This window comes from Delphinapterus leucas, chromosome 1, assembly GCF_059928025.1.
Source record: "Delphinapterus leucas isolate spDelLeu-1000000601 "Yukka" chromosome 1, BTC_Dleu_Yukka2, whole genome shotgun sequence".
NCBI lineage: Eukaryota > Metazoa > Chordata > Mammalia > Artiodactyla > Monodontidae > Delphinapterus > Delphinapterus leucas.
This window is the reverse complement of record NC_143129.1, coordinates 26,456,613-26,478,117: the sequence shown is the minus strand read 5'-3', so window position 1 is coordinate 26,478,117 and position 21,505 is coordinate 26,456,613. Positions and strand designations below refer to the sequence as shown.

The window sequence follows — 21,505 nt, the reverse complement described above, 5'->3', positions numbered from 1 at the left end:
TGATAGTGAGAGGCCCAGGCACCGCGATGAAGAGTGGCCCCCGCTTGCCACAACTAGAGAAAGCCCTCGCACAGAAATGAAGACACAACACAGAAAAAACAAACAAACAAACAAACAAAAAACAACCCACAGATGTTCAACACAAATTCTAATCTCAAGTGCATTATTTGTTAACACCTCAAATGGAATTTTCACTAAGTAAAGGTTGAGTAAAAGTCAAAAAATAAATGTGTCTAGTTTGGTGGGGGGCTGAGCATAAAATATAAGGTATGGAGGGTCCCTGACCTTAGAGAGTTTGCAATCTGATTGAGAAAACAACACAAGTACATCTGAAACAAATAGAAGACAGCATAATAACATATACCATTGTAAACCTCCCATCGTGCCTACCCAGGAACATCCATAAGGCTTAACACTGAAGTTATCAGAAATAAGCCAGTCTATTCCCAATGCCAAAACCACTCAGAGTCCAGAGAATAGGATAAAACATTTCTTAAGGACTACGGCTTCCAGTCTAGAGGGAGTAACAGGGACTAGATTTACCCTCCCTCTGTGCTTCAATTCAATATCTAGAAAACTAGACAAAATATATGAAATGATAATTTTTAGACATTGAACAACAAGCAGTATAGGCAGTGACCCCTAAAATAAGTGGAACAAATGAGGTGAGTGCTATGATTGTCCCAACTTACTTCCCATATAAAGTTTCCAGGACACAACCAGAAAAGGGAAACGCAAACAGGTGATCTCCTTGAGTTGAAGAGACAGATTTGAAAGTTTGGGGAGGCCAAAACAGCTGGAATGCATAAGGGAAGAGTACAGGAGAGAAGAGAGCTACATGGAAAAAAAGAGAACTTTGCAGAGAGAGCTCCAGAGATCTGCAGAAGGTTTCTCTCAAGTCTTCAACTGAGTAATGATAACTGCCTGTGTGTGAGGAGCTACCTGAGGCCAGGGAAAGAACCAATGAGAGGACAAGGAGAACAATCACTGCAGTAGAGAATAGTTTGTATTTTCACTAGCCACAGTGAAAAACCTGTCATATTCAGTGCATCAGGTAGAGTACTCAGTAAAGGGAAAAATCAGCCTAAGATCTAAAGCTACTCTTATCCTGCCCAGCAAGGCTTGAAAACAAGCCTTGAAAAGATAAAAATGTTTTCAAGTAAATTAACTGCATTCCAGAACAGAGGTCAAGATTATTTAAAAGAGTACAAAATATCCAACACTCAACAAGGTAAATTCACAATGTCTGGAATACAAAAAAAAAATTATGAAGCATGCAAATGAGCAGGGAAATACAAACCATAATGAAAAGAAAAATCAATAGGAATGTTCCAAAATGACACAGATGATAGAATTATTACACAGGATATTAACACAATTATATTTCATATGTTCAAGATTCTGTAGGAAAGCATAAACGTGTAAAGGAAAACGCAGGGGATAGAAAAATGATCCAAATCAAACTTAGGTGAATAAACCAATGGCTGACATGAAAAATACACTGGGTGGAATTGACAGCAGATTAGACACAGAAGAAGAAAATATTAGTGAACTTGAAGACATAGTTATATAAACTTTGCAAAATGAGACAAAGAGACTAAAAGAAATGAACAGAGCATCAGTGTGGACACCTTCGGTTAGCCCAATATTTATGTAATTGGGGTCCCTAAAGGAGGTAGGAGACAGAAAAGGTGTTTGAAGAAATAATGAATGAAAGCATTCCAAATAAGATGAAAACTCACAGATCTAAGAAGCTCAACAAACCCCAAACACAAGAAGCATGAATAAAATTAGATCGATGCATGTCAAATTGCTTAAAACCAGTGGTAATGAAAAAAAAATTGAAACTCATCTAGAGAAAACAGACACACTATGTACATAGGAGTAAAGATAAATTTCTCTTTGGAAACATGCAAGCCAGAAGACAGAAGACATATATATTTAAAGTGCTGGGGGTAAAATATGAAATTCTGGCGTTGTATATCACATGAAAATATTTTTCAAAGATAAGGTGAAGTCTTTTCAACATGTGGTGCTGGGACAATTGAATATCTACATGCAAAAGAATAAAATTGAACCCTACCTTAGCCACAAAGAAAAATTAACTCAAAATGGATCACAGTCTTTTTTTTGGGGGGGGGTAGGAGTTTATTAATTTATTTATTTTGGCTGTGTTGGGTCTTCGTTTTTGTGCGAGGGCTTTCTCTAGTTGTGGCAAGTGGGGGCCACTCTTCATCGCGGTGCGCGGGCCTCTCACTATCACGGCCTCTCTTGTTGCGGAGCACAGGCTCCATACGCGCAGGCTCAGTAATTGTGGCTCACGGGCCCAGTCGCTCCGTGGCATGTGGGATCCTCCTAGACCAGGGCTCGAACCCGGGATCACAGTCTTAAATGTAAAATTGGGAAGATTGAAAATCCTTGAAGAAAACATAGGGAGAAATCTTGGAGTAGTCAATGATGACTTAGGTATGACCCTAAAAGCATAAGCAACCAAATAAAAAATAGATAAATTGGACTTCATCAAATTTAAAACCTCTGCTCTTCAAAGGATCTAATCAAGACAGTGAAAAGCCAACCATATTTGTCATTCATATATCTGATAAGGGACTTAGATCTAGAATATATAAGGAACTCTTTAAGTTTAATAATAAAAAGACAAATAACCTAGTTAAAAATAGGCAAATAATTTGAATAGACATTTCTCCAAAGAAAATATATAATGGTCAATAAGTAGATGAAAAGATAATTAACACGATTAGCCATTAGGAAATCAAAATCACAATGAACTATCAAAACTACAATGAGCTATCATTTCATATCCACTAAGAAGACTATAATAGGGAGACCTTCAAGATGGCGGAGGACTAAGATGTGGAGATCACCTTCCTCCCCACAAATACACCAGAAATACATCTACATGTGGAACAACTCCTACAGAACACCTACTGAATTCTGGCAGAAGATCTCAGACTTCCCAAAAGGCAAGAAACTCCCCATGTACCTGCGTAGGGCAAAAGAAAAAACAGAGAAAATAAATAGGGACAGGACCTGCACCTCAGGGAGGGAGCTGTGAAGGAGGAAAAGTTTCCACACACTAGGAAGCCTCTTCACTGGTGGAGACAGGGGGTGGGCGGGGGGAAGCTTTGGAGTCACAGAGGAGAATGCAGCAACAGGGGTGCAGAGGGCAAAGTGGAGAGATTCCCGCACAGAGGATCATGCCGACCAGCACTCACCAGCCCGAGAGGCTTGTCTGGTCACCCGCTGGCGTGGATGGTGGGATGGGGCTGGGAGCTGAGGCTCAGGCTTCGGAGGTCAGACCCCAGGGAGAGGACCGGGGTTGGCTGCGTGAACACAGCCTGAAGGGGCTAGTGCGCCACAGCTATCTGGGCGGGACTCCAGGGAAGAGTCTGGACCTGCCTAAGAGGCAAGAGACCATTGTTTTGGGGTACGCGAGGAGAGGGTATTCAGATCACCGCCTAAATGAGCTCCAGAGACAGAAGCAAGCCACAGCTATCAGTGCAGACACCAGAGATGGGCATGAAACGCTAAGGCTGCTGCTGCAGCCACCAAGAAGCCTGTGTGCAAGCACAGGTCACTATCCACACCTCCCCTCCTGGGAGCCAGTGCAGCCCGCCACTGCCAGGGTCCCATGATCCAGGGACAAGTTTCCCGGGAGAACGCACGGCACGCCTCAGGCTGTTGCAACGTGGCACTGGCCTCTGCGGCAGCAGGCTCACCCCGCATTCCGTACCCCGCCCTCACCCTGGCCTGAGTGAGCCAGAGCACAGTAATCAGTGGCTCCTTTAACCCCGCCCTGTCTGGGCGAAGAACAGACGCCCTCAGGTGACCTACACGCAGAGGCGGGGCCAAATCCAAAGCTGAACCCCAGGAGCTGTGCGAACAAAGAAGAGAAAGGGAAACATCTCCCAGCAGCCTCAGGAACAGCAGATTAAATCTCCACAGTCAACTTGATGTCCCCTGCATCTGTGGAATACCTGAATAGACAACAAATCATCCCAAAATTGAGGCAGTGAACTTTGGGAGCAACTGTAGACTTGGGGTTTGCTTTCTGCGTCTAATTTATCCCTGGCTTTATGTTTATCTTAGTTTAGTATTTAGAGTTTATTATCATTGGTAGATCTGTTTATTGATTTTGTTCTCTTCCTTTTGTTTTTAATATATAGACATATAATTTTTTTTCCTTCTTCTCTTTTTGTGAGTATGTATGTGTATGCTTCTTTGTGTGATTATTGTCTGTATATCTTTGCTTTTACCATTTGTCCTACGGTTCTGTTTTTCCTTTTTTTTTTTTTTAGTATAGTTTTTAACACTTCTTAACATTGGTGGATTTGTTTTTTGGTATGATTGCTCTCTTCCTTCTTTCTTTATTTCTTTTTATTACTTTTTAATTTCTTTCATTTTTAATAACTTATTTTCTTTCTTTCTTTCTTTCTCTCTTTCTTTCTCTTTCTTCCTCCCTCCCTCCCTCCCCGCCCCTTTCTTTCTTTCTTTCCTTCTTTCTCCCTTTTCTTCTGAGCCATGTGGCTGACAGGGTCTTGGTGCTCTGGCCGGGTGTCAGGCCTGTGCCTCTCAGGTGGGAGTCCGAGTTCAGAACATTGGTCCACTGGAGACCTCCTGGCTCCATGTAATACCAAACAGCGAAAGCTCTCCCAGAGATCTCCATCGCAACGCTAAGACCCAGCTCCACTCAATGACCAGCAAGCTACAGTGCTTGACACCCTATGGCAAACAACTAGCAAGACAGGAACACAACCCCACCCATTAGCAGAGAGACTGCCTAAAATCATAATAAGGTGGCAGACACCCCAAACCACACCACTGGACACAGTCCTGACCACCAGAAAGATAAGATCCAGCCTCATCCACCAGAACACAGGCACTAGTCCCCTCCACCAAAAAGCCTACACAACCCACTGAACCAACCTTAGCCACTGGGGGCAGACACCAAAAACAACGGGAACTACGAACCTGCAGCCTGCAAAAAGGAGACCCCCAAAACAGGAAGTGAAGCAAAATGAGAAGACAGAGAAACACACAGCAGATGAAGGAGCAAGGTAAAAACCCACCAGACCAAACAAATGAAGAGGAAATACACAGTCTACCTGAAAAAGAATTCGGGGTAATGATAGTAAAGATGATCCAAAATCGTGGAAATGGATAGAGAAAATACAAGAAACGTTTAACAAGGACCTAGAAGAACTGAAAAGAAAACAATGATGAACAACACAATAAATGAAATTTAAAATTCTCTAGAAGGAATCAACAGCAAAATAACTGAGGTAGAAGAATGGATAAGTGACCTGGAAGATAAAATACTGTAAATAACTACTGCAGAGAAGAATAAAGAAAAAAGAATGAAAAGAATTGAGGATAGTCTTAGAGACATCTAGGAGAACATTAAATGCACCAATAATCGAATTATAGGGGTCCCAGAAAGAAAGGGACTGAAAAAATATTTGAAGAGATTATAGTTGAAAACTTCCCTAATATGGGAAAGGAAATAGTTCATCAAGTCCAGGAGGTGCAGAGTCCCACACAGGAAAATCCAAGAAGAAACACGCCAAGACACATATTAATCAAACTCTCAAAAATTAAATACAAAGAAAATATATTCAAAGCAGCAAGGGAAAAGCAAAAAATAACATACAAGGGAATCCCCATAAGGTTAACAGCTGATCTTTCAGCAGAAACTCTGCAAGCCAGGAGGGAGTGGCAGGACATATTTAAAGTGATGAAAGGGAAAAACCTACAACCAAGATTAATCTACCCAGCAAGGATCTCATTCAGATTTGACGGAGAAATTAAAACCTTTACAGACAAGCAAAAGCTAAGATAATTCAGCACCACCAAACCAGCTTTACAACAAATGCTAAAGGAACTTCTCTAGGCAGAAGACACAAGAGAAGGAAAAGACCTACAATAACAAACCCAAAACAGTTAAGAAAATGTTAATAGGAAAATACATATCAATAATTACCTTAAATGTAAATGGATTAAATGGTCCAACCAAAAGACATAGACTGGCTAAATGGATACAAAAATAAGACCCATATATATGCTGTCTACAAGAGACCCACTTAAGACCTAGGGACACATACAGACTGAAAGTGAGGGGATGGAAAAAGATATTCCACGCAAATGGAAATCAGAAGAAAGCTGGAGTAGCAATTCTCATATCAGACAAGGTAGACTTTAAAATAAAGACTATTACAAGAGACAAAGAAGGACACTACATAACGACCAAGGGATCAATCCAAGAAGAAGATATAACAACTGTAGATATTTATACAGCCAACATAGTAGCACCTCAATACATAAGGCAAATGCTAACAGCCATAAAAGGGGAAATTGACAGTAACACAGTCACAGTGGGGGACTTTGACACCCCCTTTCACCAATGGATGGATCATCCAGAATGAGAATAAATAAGGAAACATAAGCTTTAAATGATACATTAAACAAGATGGACTTAATTGATATTTATGGGATGTTCTGTCCAGGACCAACAGAATACACTTTCTTCTCAGGTTCTCATGGAGCATTCTCCAGGATGGATCATACCTTGGGTCACAGATCAAGCCTTGGTAAATTTAAGAAAATTGAAATCGTATCAAGTATCTTTTCCGACCACAACGCTATGAGACTAGATATAAATTACAGGAAAAAAATCAGTAAAAAATACAAACACATGGAGACTAAACAATACACTACTTAATAACCAAGAGATCACTGAAGAAATCAAAGAGGAAATCAATAAATACCTAGAAACAAATGACAATGAAAACACGATGACTCAAAACCTGTGGGATGTAGCAAAAGAAGTTCTAAGGGGGAAGTTTATAGCAATACAATCCTACCACAAGAAACATCTCAAATAAACAGCCTAGCCTTACACGTAAAGCAATTAGAGAAAGAAGAAATAAAAAGCCCCCCAAAGTTAGCAGAAGGAAAGAAATCATAAAGATCAGATCAGAAATAAATGAAAAAGAAGTGAAGGAAACAATAGCAAAGATCCATAAAACTAAAAGCTGGTTCTTTGAGACGATAAACAAAATTGATAAACCATTAGCCAGACTCATCAAGAAAAAAGGGAGAAGACTCAAATCAATAGAATTAGAAATGAAAAAGGAGAAGTAACAACTGACACTGCAGAAATACAAAGGATCATGAGAGATTACTACAAGCAAGTGTATGTCAATAAAATGGACAACCTGGAAGAAATGGACACGTCCTTAGAAAAGCACAACCTTCTGAGACTGAACCAGGAAGAAATAAAAAATATAAACAGACCAATCACAAGCACTGAAATTGAGACTCTGATTAAAAATCTTCCAACAAACAGAAGTTCCATGACCAGATGGCTTCACAGGTGAATTCTATCAAATATTTAGAGAAGAGCTAACATCTATCCTTCTCTAAGTCTTCCAAACTATAGCAGAGGGAGGACCACTCCCAACCTCATTCTATGAAGCCAACATCACCCTGATACCAAAACAAGACAAAGATGTCAAAAAGAAAGAAAACTAAAGGCCAGTATCACTGATGAACATAGATGCAAAATCCTCAACAAAATACTAGCAAACAGAATCCAACAGCATATTAAAAGGATCATACACCATGATCAAGTGGGGTTTATCCCAAGAATGCATAGATTCTTCAATATACACATATCAATCAATGTGATAAATCATATTGACAAATTGAAGGACAAAAACCATATGATCATCTCAATAGATGCAGAAAAAGCTTTCCACAAAATTCAACACCCATTTATGAAAAAAACTCTCCAGAAAGTAGGCATAGAGGGAACTTTCCTCAACATAATAAAGGCCATATATGACAAACCCACAGCCAACATCATCCTCAATGGTAAAAAACTAAAACTATTTCCACTAAGATCAGGAACAAGACAAGGTTGCCCACTCTCACCACTATTATTCAACATAGTTTTGGAAGTTTTAGCCACAGCAATCAGAGAAGAAAAAGAAATAAAAAGAATCCAAATCGGAAAAGAAGAAGTAGTGCTGTCACTGTTTGCAGATGACATGATACTCTACATAGAGAATCCTAAAGATGCTACCAGAAAACTACTAGAGCTAATCAATGAATTTGGTAAAGTAGCAGGATACAAAATTAATGCACAGAAATCTCTGGCATTCCTATACACTAATGATGAAAAATCTGAAAGTGAAATTAAGAAACACTGCCATTTACCATGGCAACAAAAAGAATAAAATATCTAGGAATAAACCTACCTAAGGAGACAAAAGACCTGTATGCAGAAAATTATAAGACATTGATGAAAGAAATTAAAGATGATACAAATAGATGGAGAGGTACATCATGTTCTTGGATTGGAAGAATCAACATTGTGAAAATGACTCTACTACCCAAAGCAATCTACAAATTCAATGCAATCCCTATCAAACTACCATTGGCATTTTTCACGAACTAGCAAACAAAAAATTTCACAATTTGTATGGAAACACAAAAGACCCCAAATAGCCAAAATAATGTTGAGAATGAAAAATGGAGCTGGAGGAATCAGGCTCCCTGACTTCAGACTATACTACAAAGCTACAGTAATCAAGACAGTATGGTACTGGCACAAAAACAGAAATATAGATTAATGGAACAGGATAGAAAGCCCAGAGATAAACCCACGCACATATGGTCACCTTATATTTGATAAAGGAGGCAAGAATATACAGTGGAGAAAAGACAGCCTCTTCAATAAGTGGTGCTGGGAAAACTGGACTGGTACATGTAAAAGTATGAAATTAGAACAGTCCCTTACACCATACACAAAAATAAACTCAAAATGGATTAAAGACCTAAATGTAAGGCCAGACACTATCAAACGCTTAGAGGAAAATATAGGCAGAACACTTTATGACATAAATCACAGCAAGATCCTTTTTGACCCACCTCCTAGAGAAAGGGAAATAAAAACAAAAATAAACAAATGGGACCTAATGACACTTCAAAGCTTTTGCACAGCAAAGGAAACCATAAACAAGACCAAAAGACAACCCTCAGAATGGGAGAAAATATTTGCAAATGAAGCAACTGACAAAGGGTTAATCTCCAAGATTTACAAGCAGCTCATGCAGCTCAATAACAAAAAAACAAACAACCCAATCCAAAAATGGGCAGAAGATCTAAATAGACATTTCTCCAAAGAAGGTATACAGATTGCCAACAAACACATGAAAGAATGCTCAACATCATTAATCATTAGAGAAATGCAAATCAAAAGTACAATGAGATATCATCTCACACCGGTCAGAATGGCCACCATCAAAAAATCTAGAAACAATAAATGCTGGAGAGGGTGTGGAGAAAAGTGAACACTCTTGCACTGCTGGTGGGAATGTGAATTGGTTCAGCCACTATGGAGAACAGTATGGAGGTTCCTTAAAAAACTACAAATAGAACTACCATATGACCCAGCAATCCCACTACTGGGCATATACCCTGAGAAAACCAAAATCCAAAAAGAGTCATGTACCAAAATGTTCATTGCAGCTCTATTTACAATAGCCTGGAGATGGAAACAACCTAAATGCCCATCATCGGATGAATGGATAAAGAAGATGTGGCACATATATACAATGGAATATTACTCAGCCATAAAAAGAAACAAAATTGAGCTATTTGTAATGAGGTGGATAGACCTAGAGTCTGTCATACAGAGTGAAGTAAGTCAGAAAGAAAAAGACAAATACCGTATGCTAACACATATATATGGAATTTAAGAAAAAAAAATGTCATGAAGAACCTAGGGGTAAGACAGGAATAAAGACACAGACCTACTGGAGAACAGACTTGAGGATATGGGGAGAGGGAAGGGTGAGCTGTGACAGGGCGAGAGAGAGTCATGGACATATACACACTAACAAACGTAAGGTAGATAGCTAGTGGGAAGCAGCCGCATGGCACAGGGATATCAGCTCGGTGCTTTGTGACCGCCTGGAGGGGTGGGATAGGGAGGGTGGGAGGGAGGGAGACGCAAGAGGGAAGAGATATGGGAACATATGTATATGTATAACTGATTCACTTTGTTATAAAGCAGAAACTAACACACCATTGTAAAGCAATTATACCCCAATAAAGATGTTTAAAAAAAAAACAAAAAAACACTAAAAATAGAACTACCATACAACCCAGCAATCCCACTACTGGGCATATACCCTGAGAAAACCATAATTCAAAAAGAGTCATGTACCAAAATGTTCATTGCAGCTCTATTTACAATAGCCAGGACATGGAAGCAACCTAAGTGTCCATCACTGGATGAATGGATAAAGAAGATGTGGCACATATATACAATGGAATATTACTCAGCCATAAAAAGAAACGAAATTGAGATATTTGTAGTGAGGTGGATGGACCTAGAGTCTGCCATACAGAGTGAAGTAAGTCAGAAAGAGAAAAACAAATACCGTATACTAACACATATATATGGAATCTAAGGGGAAAAAAAAAAAGGTCATGAAGAACCTAGGGGTAAGACGGGAATAAAGACACAGACCTACTAGAGAATGGACTTGAAGATATGGGGAGGCGGAAGGGTAAGCTGTGACAAAGTGAGAGAGTGGCATGGACATATATACACTACCAAACGTAAGGTAGATAGCCAGTGGGAAGCAGTCGCATAGCACAGGGAGATCAGCTCGGTGGTTTGTGACCACCTAGAGGGGTGGGATAGGGAGGGTGGGTTGGAGGGAGACGCAAGAGGGAAGAGATATGGGAACATATGTATATGTATAACTGATTCACTTTGCTATAAAGCAGAAACTAACACACGATTGTAAAGCAATTATACTCCAATAAAGATGTTTAAAAAAAAAAGAAAATAAGTCTCTGGCGTTAATGTACTCTAAAGTTGAAAAAATGTTCTGATGATTTTGGGAAGAAGTGGGCTAGCTCTTTAATGAGGTGGTATTAAAAAATATATTACTATTTTGAAGCAAAGAAAAAGACCTATTATAGTTACATTAATTATAATAGTGTGATATTGGTGTAAGCAGACACACAATAGGTCCACAGAACAGAATAGACAGTCTAGAAATAAACCTACACATATATAGGCAACTGATTTTCAACAAACATGCCAAGGCAGTTCAATGGAAAAATGTTAATCTTTATAATAAATGGTGCTGAAACAATTGAATAGCCATAGGTTAAAAAAAAAAAAAAATCAACCTCAACCCTTACTACACACCATATACAAAAACTCACTGGAAATAGGTCATTGACCTAAATGTAAGAACAACTTATTGAAGAGAACATAGGAGAAAATGTTTGTAATCTCAGGTTTGCCAAGATTTCAAAAATACACACAAAAACCACAAACTCTAAAATAAATAAATCAGTAATATGGGCTTTATAAAAATAAAAACGTTTGCTTTGGGGCTTCCCTGGTGGTGCAGTGGTTAAGAATCCGCCTGCCAAAGCAGGGGACACGGGTTTGAGCCCTGGTCCAGGAAGATCCCAAATGCCGCGGATCAACTAAGCCCGTGTGCTACAACTACTGAGCCTGCGCTCTGGAGCCCGTGCTCCTCAACAAGAGAAGCCACCGCAATGAGAAGCCTGTGCACCGCAATGAAGAGTAGCCCCCGCTCTCCGCAACTAGAGAAATCCCACATACAGCAACGAAGACCCAATGCAACCAAAAATAAAATAAATAAATTTAAAAAAAGTTTGCTCTCACTTCTATTCACTGTTATGAAAATGGAAAGGTAAACCACAGACTGGGAGAAAATATTTGCAAAACATACATTCAACAGAGGAATTGTATCTAGAATATATAAATAACTATTACAACTTATTAATAAGAAGACAAAAAAACCAATTTGAAACAAGTGGGTCAAAAATTTGAACAGACACTTCACTAAAGATACAAATGTGGCAGGTATGTATTAATGTAAGAAAAGATATTGAATACCATTAGTCATTAGGGAAGTGCAAATCAAAACCATAATGAGATATTATTGCATATCTGCTGGAATGGCTAAAATTTAAAAGACTGATGTCTGATTTAAAAGACTGATAACAGATGTTGCCAAGGATGAGGATAATTGGATCTCTCATAACGCTGCTGGTTATAATTTAAAATGATTCAACCACTTTGGAAAACAGTTTGACAATTTCTTTAAAAATTACACCTTATCATATGAATGCAGTCTTTCCACTCCTGGGTATTCACTCAAGAGAAATAAAAGTATATGTCCACACCAAGACTTGTTTGCAAATGTTCATGGTGGCTTCATTGGTAATAGTAAAAAAACACAAAAAACAAAAACAAACAAACAAAAAACAGCTGTCCATCAACAGCTAAATAGATGTTAAATTTTGGCATATTGCTCAGCAATAACAAGGAACTATTGATACTAGCAACAACAAAGAAATTCTGAGTGAAATAACACAGACCCCAAAAATAATACACACTGTAAAACTGCATCTATATAAAATTCTAGAAAATTCTAACTAATCTATGACAGTGGTTGCTTACTGATAGAGCAGGGAGACTAGGGATGGACATAAAGAAACATAAGAGAAAAGACCACAGTAATGAGACCTAATCTTACTAGAGTGAAATGATCCTGTTAAAAAGTAGTGGGAGATAAATTTGGGTGGCTAGGGTAGGTCGGATTTTGAAAGATTATTAATCAAGCATAATAATTTAGACTTAGAATAAAAAACAGAAAGCTATCAGACTTTTGGTAAAGGGATCATATAACTGACGTGGAATTTAAGCAAGTATCCTGTTCTAAAAGCCAAGGAGAATGAAGATTTGTGTTGGGCATGGCCAGTAGAGTTAAATCCTTTCCCTACAATTAAAAAGCCACGTCAAAGTCATGTCAAAGGGTATGTTCTCCTGGGAGTGCGTCATATACAAGGCAAGGTCTCCTATCACCATGTACTATTTGTCTAGTCCTGACAAATATTATTCCCATTTCTACTGAACGAAGAAAGAAACTCAAACATCTGAAATTGCCAGTAACACATAGGCTTACATAGAAGTTCTTGTTTCTGGTTCTGCCTAATTTACCTTGGCACTATTTTCACAGAAGTCAAATATTTGGTGCTTTGAATAAATACAGAACAAATTCCAGGGTAGGGCCTGGACAACACAATTTCCACAGTTTAAACTGGCTTTACCTATTTATGGTTTTCAGATAGGAATTACTTCCTTACTAGGACAATAGCGTAGGCAGAGAATGTAGTCAAAAGCATTAAACTAGGTATCAGAAGTCTAATTGTGTGACCTTAGGCAACTTGCTAACTTTTCTGAGTCTCAGGTTCCTTGCCTATAACATTGGGGCTCATGGTAAAACTTCATAACGTTTCTATAAGAAGCAATGCGAGGGACTTCCCTCCTGGTGCAGTGGTTAAGAATCCACCTGCCAATGCAGGGGATGTGGGTTTGATCCCTGGTCTGGGAAGATCCCACATGCCGTGGAACGCCACAACTACTGAGCCTGCACTCTAGAGCCCATGAGCCACAACTACTGAGCCCACGTGCCTAGAGCCCGTGCTCCGCAACAAGAGAAGCCACCACAATGAGAAGCCCGCGCACCGCAAGGAAGAGTAGCCCCCGCTCACAGTAACTAGAGAAAGCCCACGCTTAGCAACTGACCCAACGCAGCCATAAATAAATAAATACATACATAGAAGCAATGGGATAATATATTAAAATGTTGCCCATTTATGTTGTTTAAATAATTAAACAGCAGAACTTCAGACTCTTACAGCCAATAGGAATGGTTGATGGTACAAGACTCTCAGCAAATCAATGACTTTGTCACAGAGGAGACATTTTTTGATAGTACCTCTACCATGGAAACTGTTCCCTTCTTACTAAAAGGTAGCATGGAGGGTAACAGAACCCCCAAAGTGTGCCTGTGAGGTCAAACGTGCCTTCTGGAAGGAGACATTGAGATCTGAGAGGGAGAAAATATGCCCTTGATGTAACATACAATCACAGCAGATGTTACAGATCATACACAGCAAACCTCCTGAAGGTTCAGCATTTTGATTGATACAAGCAGTATAAATTAGGAACCAGAACATAAATACCATTATGAGGACTGCACTCAAGAGTGGATCCTAGGCAATTGCACACGGAAAGAGTAAGAATTCTCTGCAAGTACAAAAGCTCATTCCAATTTAATTCTATGTGGGATTTGAAACGGTATGGAATACGTAAGAGGATGAATCAATGACATCAAACTAGAATGATTAAACAGAGAATCTAAATATAACTTGATATTTCCCTTAGTTCTCACTGATTCTCTAGAACAATGCTGTCCAATAGCAATATAATGTCAGCTACATATGTCATTTAAATTTTCTAGAAGTCACATTAAAATCAAAACAGATGAAATTAATTTTAATAATAAATTTTATTTAATCCAATATATCCAAAATATCATCTCAACTTGTAATAAATATAATAATTATTAATGAGACATGTTACATTCTTTATTTCATATGATACTTTTGAAATCTGGTGTGTATTTTACACTTACAGTACATCTCAATTTAGGCACATTTAAAGGCAGCACAGCTCTAGAAAGCAGGGATTAAATATTAACACCAGATCCAAAACATATATTATACATATTTGCACATTATTTTGTATACATTTTAAAGAAAAGCAAAGCTTAAAATTGTGTTTTAGGATTTAAAATATTTTTGGCCAACCTCTCTTGGAACTTCTGTGGAAAGAGAAAGAATGATGGTGATTATCTCAAAACCTCCAATTTTTTTGTTTGCAATCAGACTTTTGTTATTTTGTTATCATTTATTTTTCATAATTACCTTAAACACATTTACTATTCTTGGCAAACATAAACAAACCAAGAATGACATTTAAATGTGTAATAAAACAATTTGCACAAGAGCCCTTATCCCCTTAGGTTGAACTGTAGGAAAACAGTTGCAGAACATGTTACTTGTTTAGGCAAATGTTTCTCACTAGAGCTCTATTGTCATTTTGGGTGGAACATTCCTACCAGTTGCAGGATATACAAAAACCCTAGCCCTGGCTATGAAATTTTAGTACCATCCTTAGTCATGGTAACAAAATAAAAATTGCCCCCATGCAGCCACAACCCCCGGTAGAAAGGACACGAACCTCCCAGTTGAGAAGCACTGCTTAAGACTTTTGTTAAAATCTGATCAGTTAACAAAGCACCTGCGGTTGTGAATATTCTGTAAAAGAAACAAATTATAATATCAACCTAAGAAAAAAATCCCTATATATCAAAGTTACTTGGATCTACAAGGGAGATTTTATATATATATATATATATATATATATATATATATATATATATATATATATATATAATTAAAGCTAATACTACCTTACTAGATGTCTTACATGTCTGAATTTAATTTTCTCTTCTCTGAGAGGGGTCTTATATTGTTCTACTTCCGCATTCCCACATTTGTTCCCTCTTCCACACTATCTTATCTTAAATTTACACCTGAATTAATTGTATTTTTTTCTTTGTATTAATAGTCAAATCATGGATATATTTTGAATTATTTGGAATGACTGGAGAGGATTTTTTCCCCTTTATCCTTAACAAAAGAACATGCTTCTCAATTAAAACTTAGGAGAATATAGGTTGAGATGCAGTATGTAGAGTTATTTGGATAATAATTGTCATTAAGTGGGAATTCCCTGGTGGTCTAGTGGTTAGGACTTGGCTATTTCCTTGCCGTGGCCTGGGATTGATCCCTGGTGGGGGAACTAAGATCCCACAAGCCGCAAGGTAGGGCGGTAAAAAAAATATTGTAATTAAGTAAATATACATCATCTTCATGATGGCTGATCTCATTTACCCCTTATAACCAGGTTTCTCCACAATAGAATGGAGTTACTCCTCGGCATTAACAGCTACCAGTTGTATGTTAAAGCACCCAGGAGAAGCAATATAGTCAGTGACTACCATAATGATCGAGATGTATGATGATACCAGTAATTATTTTTAGTATAGATATCTTTTGGATACAACACTCATCACTAATATGATCATGTATCTTTAAAATTTTATGTATGTATGTATGTATACTAATCGAATCTGTTGTGAGCATAAACATTACTTGGTACTCTAGAGCAACTGTTGGCAAACTGGCCAATAGGCCAAATCCAGCCTGCCACCTGTTTTTGTAAATAAAGTTCTATTAGAACACAGACATTCTCATTCACTTGCATTTATCTATGACTGCTTCTGTGCGGCAACAGGAGTTAAATAGTAGTGGTGATAGAGAGACTGTATCACCTACAGAGTCTAAAATATTTACTGTCTCTTTAGAGAAAGAGTTTGTTGACCCCTGCTGCAGATTGTAAGCTAAAGGTCAGCAAAAAACCTACACAAATGATTTTTCTTTTATGGCTAGAATGAATTTTATGGAATGAGGTCAAGGAGCTGTTAGTTGTCTTGGGCCAAGGTCTCTTCCTTATAGAGGAGCATTTAGGACTGGAAATCTTGACACTGTCTCATGTCAGAGGTGAGAAAACCTGGTGAAGTTCATTTTAATGAGATTTAAGAAGTATCTTTTCTAGAGAATTTTCAGGTGAATCTAATCTTCCTAATTGGTGTCTGAAACTATTAGATTGCAGGGAATCTAATAAAGCTTCACGGGAATAACTGAAAGGTTTGTGGGAATAATATTGTCTAAATAAGAGTTTGCAGTTTTAAAAAAAATGTAATTCATCATGTTAAGTTGCTCTTTGGCACAATGCAATTGTAAGAACATCTTTTTGTTCCTTAGAACATGTTTTCGCTTAGATTGGAATCTAGAAGTCTTTGGTATGCTTTGCTTTGTTTCATGTTTGCATTTTTGTCATGCCATTTCTTTTTTTTTAATCTTGTTTATGCTATCGGTAGTATAGTCATTTTCTTTTTACTCTCTTCTCTCCGACACATTTTCTACCAGAATTGTACCATGGAAAATGAAAGAGGTAGGTAGAGCACAGAAAGATATCAATGTTAGTTCTTAGCTTTCTGTCTTTTGTCTACTGTTGTCTACAGTTGTCTGATAATGTTAAGGTAAATCGGAAAAATCTTCCCCATTTTTGTAGGAGCATGAATTTCTAGCCAGATAAAATCCATTCTAGTTTGGCTTTGGTGAAATTATACTTCATAGCAAGGGAAGAAATGTAGCCAGACCAAACCTTTATACTAGAAAAGTATGGCTATATTATTTTATGTGTGTCCTCTTGGCCCACAACTGTCATTTATCAGCCTTGCCTGTGGAGTTAGAACAGGGGCTTGAGTGAGACCAAGGATTTATGACACAAAAAGCAGCAGGAGAATTTTTCTCACAAGCCCATAGCTACTGCACAGTATTTATGAAGACAACATATAATCAAGTATTTCAGCATTTTAAGGAATCCTTGTACAAACTCTCACTAGGCCCTTTAATCACCTGTACAATATTGTGATTCTGCTCAAATGCTTCACTTTCAGGGCAGGGGAAACTCAAAAGATTCCTGTAGGAGCCCATGCCATTATTTGTGCAGCCTTAGTTATGAACAAAACTCTTGTAATGACTTTAAAGCTGCTTCTCTTTAACTTTCACTACTTAGTCCTAGTTCTGTTCTCTGATGCTACGAAAAAAGCCTGACTCTTCCTTCACAGATGAACCCCCCAAATTTTGGAAATATTGTGTTCCAACGAGTCTCTGCTTTCCCAGGATCATCTTCCCTAGAACCCCTCAATTTCCCCTCATTTCACATTTAACCATCTTACTTTCAACCCTTATTTCATAAGTTCGTCAACGTTCCTCACGAAAAGTGACTCCAGACCAGTGCACAGAACCACTGCCGCTGAGAAGGAAAAGATATTTTCGTCCAAATTTTGGGGAAGCAGTCAGGGTCATTTAAATTCAAAGCTAAACCTTTAATGAAAAAGAAAAAAGATTTCAAGGAAGCAATTAACAGGCTATGCAGAGATTTATCTTGTTAGGGCCACGAGCAGCGCCTCCGAGGCTCGCTGCTCGCGCCAGCAAGCCAAGCAGTAACTGAAAGGTCGTCGTACGGGGAACTACTCGGGCAAAGTGACATTCTGCTATTTGGACTGTTACCCTCATCCAGCAGACCTCACGTTGCATTAATCTTCATTTGCAATTAAAGTCTCCCACTTCTTTCCGCTCAGACAGATTAAGATGCACACCTGGGTCCAATCCAATGGGAAGGAGGCTGTACAGGTCACTTCCGGGTAACTTCCGGGTCGAGGCGCCTCCAACGCCCAATCGGGAGTTAGGGGCGGGGCTGCGCCTGCGCGCCGCCGGAACGCCGGTGTCAGGTGTTGCACTTTCGCTCTCAAGTCGCTAACTCCGTGAGAGTTTGCCCACGCTCGTCCGGAGTCTGGAGACTGAGTTTGGTGTCGCAGAAGAACTCTGGCTTTAGTCAGGTAAGTCCCACGGTTGTCTTCCACCTCATTGCCTGCGTTCACAGTGGAACGGGAATGGCTGTAGTAGGATTCACCTGTGTTCTCCTCATATTTTCTCCTGATCCTCTGAAACCTTGAGTTCTGAGGGCGAGCCTGGAGGGGTGGGGCAGCTTTGGTTACCGTGACAACTGCAAGACACCAGTTTAGGCTTTGAGAATTTGGGAAGGGAGAGCTTCTTCTGGAATGACTCCTTAAAATACGTGTGAGTCGGGTTCAAACTCAAGTGTTATTTCAAATTCTGTGCTCGTAACCACAGAATTTGATTTTTTTTTTTTTTTTTTGCGGCACGCAGGCCTCTCACTGTTGTGGCCTCTCCCGTTGCGGAGCACAGGCTCCGGACGCGCAGGCTCAGCGGCCATGACTCACGGGCCTAGCCGCTCCGCGGCATGTGGGATCTTCCCGGACCGGGGCACGAACCCGTGTACCCTGCATCGGCAGGCGGACTCTCAACCACTCCGCCACTAGGGAAGCCCCAGAATTTGATTTTGAAAGGTTTATTCGGGTTGTGATGTGGAGAAACCAAATCTGAGGCAGGGTAAATAGTTAGAAAGCTAATGTAGCAATCCAGACACAGTTTGAAGGTGTCCCGAGCCAGGGGAGTGGTGTAGAGTTGCGGAGCAGAGAGAAGATAGGAGAAGTACTAGCAGGTAGTACCAGCAGGACCTAATAATCAATTGGATATGTGGAAGGAGGGAGAGGGGTCCTGAGCATCTGGAAGGTTAATTCCAAACTCAGCTTGGCACAAGGCTGTTATTGTAGATTCTTTTCCCGCCATCTGCCTTCCGCCCCCCTCCTCCACGCACATCCCAAACTCTGTACATGCCAAGTGTGTTTGATGTTCTAGTTACCAGAATATTGTCCTCACCTTTTTGTGACACTGAGCCAGGTTACATAGTTTCACTGAGCCCTTCAGTTTTTTTCAGCATGAAAATGGAAGAAAGTAATACCACTTACCTCCGGATTTCTGTAAGGATTAAATTAGATACTTTGTAGCCCTGGTGTATAGGGCCCAATAAATGTTAACTACTACTGTTATTATTTGTCATACTGTTTTATTATACATTATTTTGATGTTTCTTCCCCTAGATGACTTTTTTTTAACTTAAAAGGTTAGTATCTTATCTATCTTTGTATCTTCTTGAAATATAGTAGTAGTTGCAGTTGTCTTTTTTTTAAATGGGTCATTGATTTTGGCTGCTGCTGACATAATTAAATTCATTTCTTACTTTAAAGGAACTACCAGGTACAATTAATTTTGTTGATCATTGATATTTATTAGATAAAAGATGGCTGTCTTTCTGTATAACTGAGAAGCCTGTGGATTAAGATGTACAAAAAGTAACTGATATTCTCAGTCTGGAATAGGTATGAGTGATTTCAGTGAAGAATTGATAAGGCCCACAACAGAGGATGAACAGGGGGAACCGCGTGCGCCCTCTGGTACAGGGATGTGTTTTCCTTGGCTCCAAAAGCATATAGAAACCATAGGTAAGTAAAATAACATATAACCATTTCAGCTCTAATGCAAGGAGATGATAAGATTCAATATGGATTCAAAAATGGATAACCAAGCTGGTTCAACTTTCAAAATAAGAATGTATGAGGATTTTTTTTTAGGCTGTTAATAAAAAAAAATAATAAAAATAGATTCTTTTTTTCTTTTAGAATTCTTTTCCTTTGAATTAATAACAGTCTGTATTACGATAGATACACTTTTCTTCCCCCCAGTAATACTTACTGAGCATTTATTATATCCCTGGCATTGGTTAAATATTGGGGATACATAGTTGAAGAAGATATGATCTCTACCACTGAGGAGTACATACCAGAAGTTTCTGTTGAATTGCATTGAAATAAGCCCTAATAGAATTGATCTATAATAGATTTCAAGAAAGGAATATTTTCTTCTATTTTCATCTAATGTAGAAATAAACAAGTTTTTCTATGGAATAAATTCCTTATCAGAATATATAAAAGAAGCAGTTGTCTGTATGTTGGCATGTTGGGTCGTGTAGTCCTGGGAATACATTTGAACCAGCACTTTTCTAATTGCCCACAAATATATCTTTCTTGGCCTGGCTTTCTTTCCCCTTGACTGAGATTCCCTGGCTCCTAGAGTTTAGCTCTTATTTCTTTATTTTTTAATCTAAATACCATCTCATTTAATTATCTCAGTAAATTAATCCTCAGTAAATCTATGTGCTAGGCATTTTAGAGATGAGGGAACTGAACTTCAGAAGAAGTTAAAATTCTTAATGCCGGTATCAGGAGTCAAATCCAGGCCTATCTGATCTCAAAGCCTACATTGAGATTCATATATTGAAAAAAGGGATAATATATGTAAAGTGCCTAGCATAGAGCCTCATGCATAGTGAGTGTTGAAAAATAATAGTTTACTTCCTCTTTCCTCATTTTATTTTTGCTGAATTAATGTACATGGTTTGAATGAATGGTACTTCAGAGGGGATGCTACCGCACCCCTTGTAGGGAACTAGTAATCTAAAGTTTCTGCTAGTTTTAAGGCATACCTGGGCATGTATCTGTCACCAGTGTTCTATAGAGAGCTTGAGTCAGTCCACAAACAAGTAGGTTTAAGACCAGAATTTACATGCTTAGACATGTTTTATATATTACAGATAGCCTGTTAAACCCCAAATACTTCCTGTCTGCAATGAGAATATAGTTGCAGGTAATATTGACATTGTAGTGGTAATTAACCATAACAGGAAAACACAATTGCCTAACAATTATTTATATTTTATTCTCTTAAATTTCTTTTGGCCTTTTGAAGGGTGTGTCCCCTAGAATAAAAACTTTGAAGGTGGGCACCAATCTGGAATAAAGCTGTATGTTGAGCACTTAGAATAGTGCTTGGCTATGGTAGTGCTCAAAAAATATTTGTTGACAGGCTGACAAGTTTCCAGGTTATTTCAAGGAAATTAGAAATTAGGTTGATGGCACTGGTTCTTTATTGTACCTCATTCCATCAAATTTGTTTTCCTTGACAG

General features: G+C 38.7%; 1 protein-coding gene and 1 long non-coding RNA gene across 4 annotated transcripts in view; one reads left to right on the top strand and one right to left on the bottom strand.

Moving 5' to 3' along the window:
• Nucleotides 1-12,998: 12,998 nt before the first annotated feature.
• On the bottom strand, nucleotides 12,999-18,257 carry LOC149750422 (uncharacterized). 2 transcript variants are annotated; one of them, XR_016392069.1, is made up of 4 exons: nucleotides 18,130-18,257; nucleotides 17,796-17,943; nucleotides 15,167-15,243; nucleotides 12,999-14,747 (listed from the first exon to the last, which is right to left on the bottom strand). It is a non-coding gene; the product is annotated as an uncharacterized LOC149750422 (long non-coding RNA). The 2 variants fall into 2 exon arrangements; XR_016392068.1 differs by having other exon boundaries at nucleotides 17,796-18,257.
• An 87-nt stretch (nucleotides 18,258-18,344) lies between these two features.
• TAF1A (TATA-box binding protein associated factor, RNA polymerase I subunit A) overlaps nucleotides 18,345-21,505 on the top strand; it is a 34,347-nt gene continuing 31,186 nt past the window's right edge. The window contains exons 1-2 of one of the 2 annotated variants that reach the window (XM_022579266.3): nucleotides 18,345-18,458; nucleotides 19,853-19,985. In XM_022579266.3, coding sequence (XP_022434974.1) covers nucleotides 19,865-19,985 — 121 coding nt within the window. In that variant the 5' untranslated portion in view covers nucleotides 18,345-18,458; nucleotides 19,853-19,864. The remainder of the gene's footprint in view (nucleotides 18,459-19,852; nucleotides 19,986-21,505) is intronic. The other variant, XM_022579267.3, reaches the window with a different exon arrangement.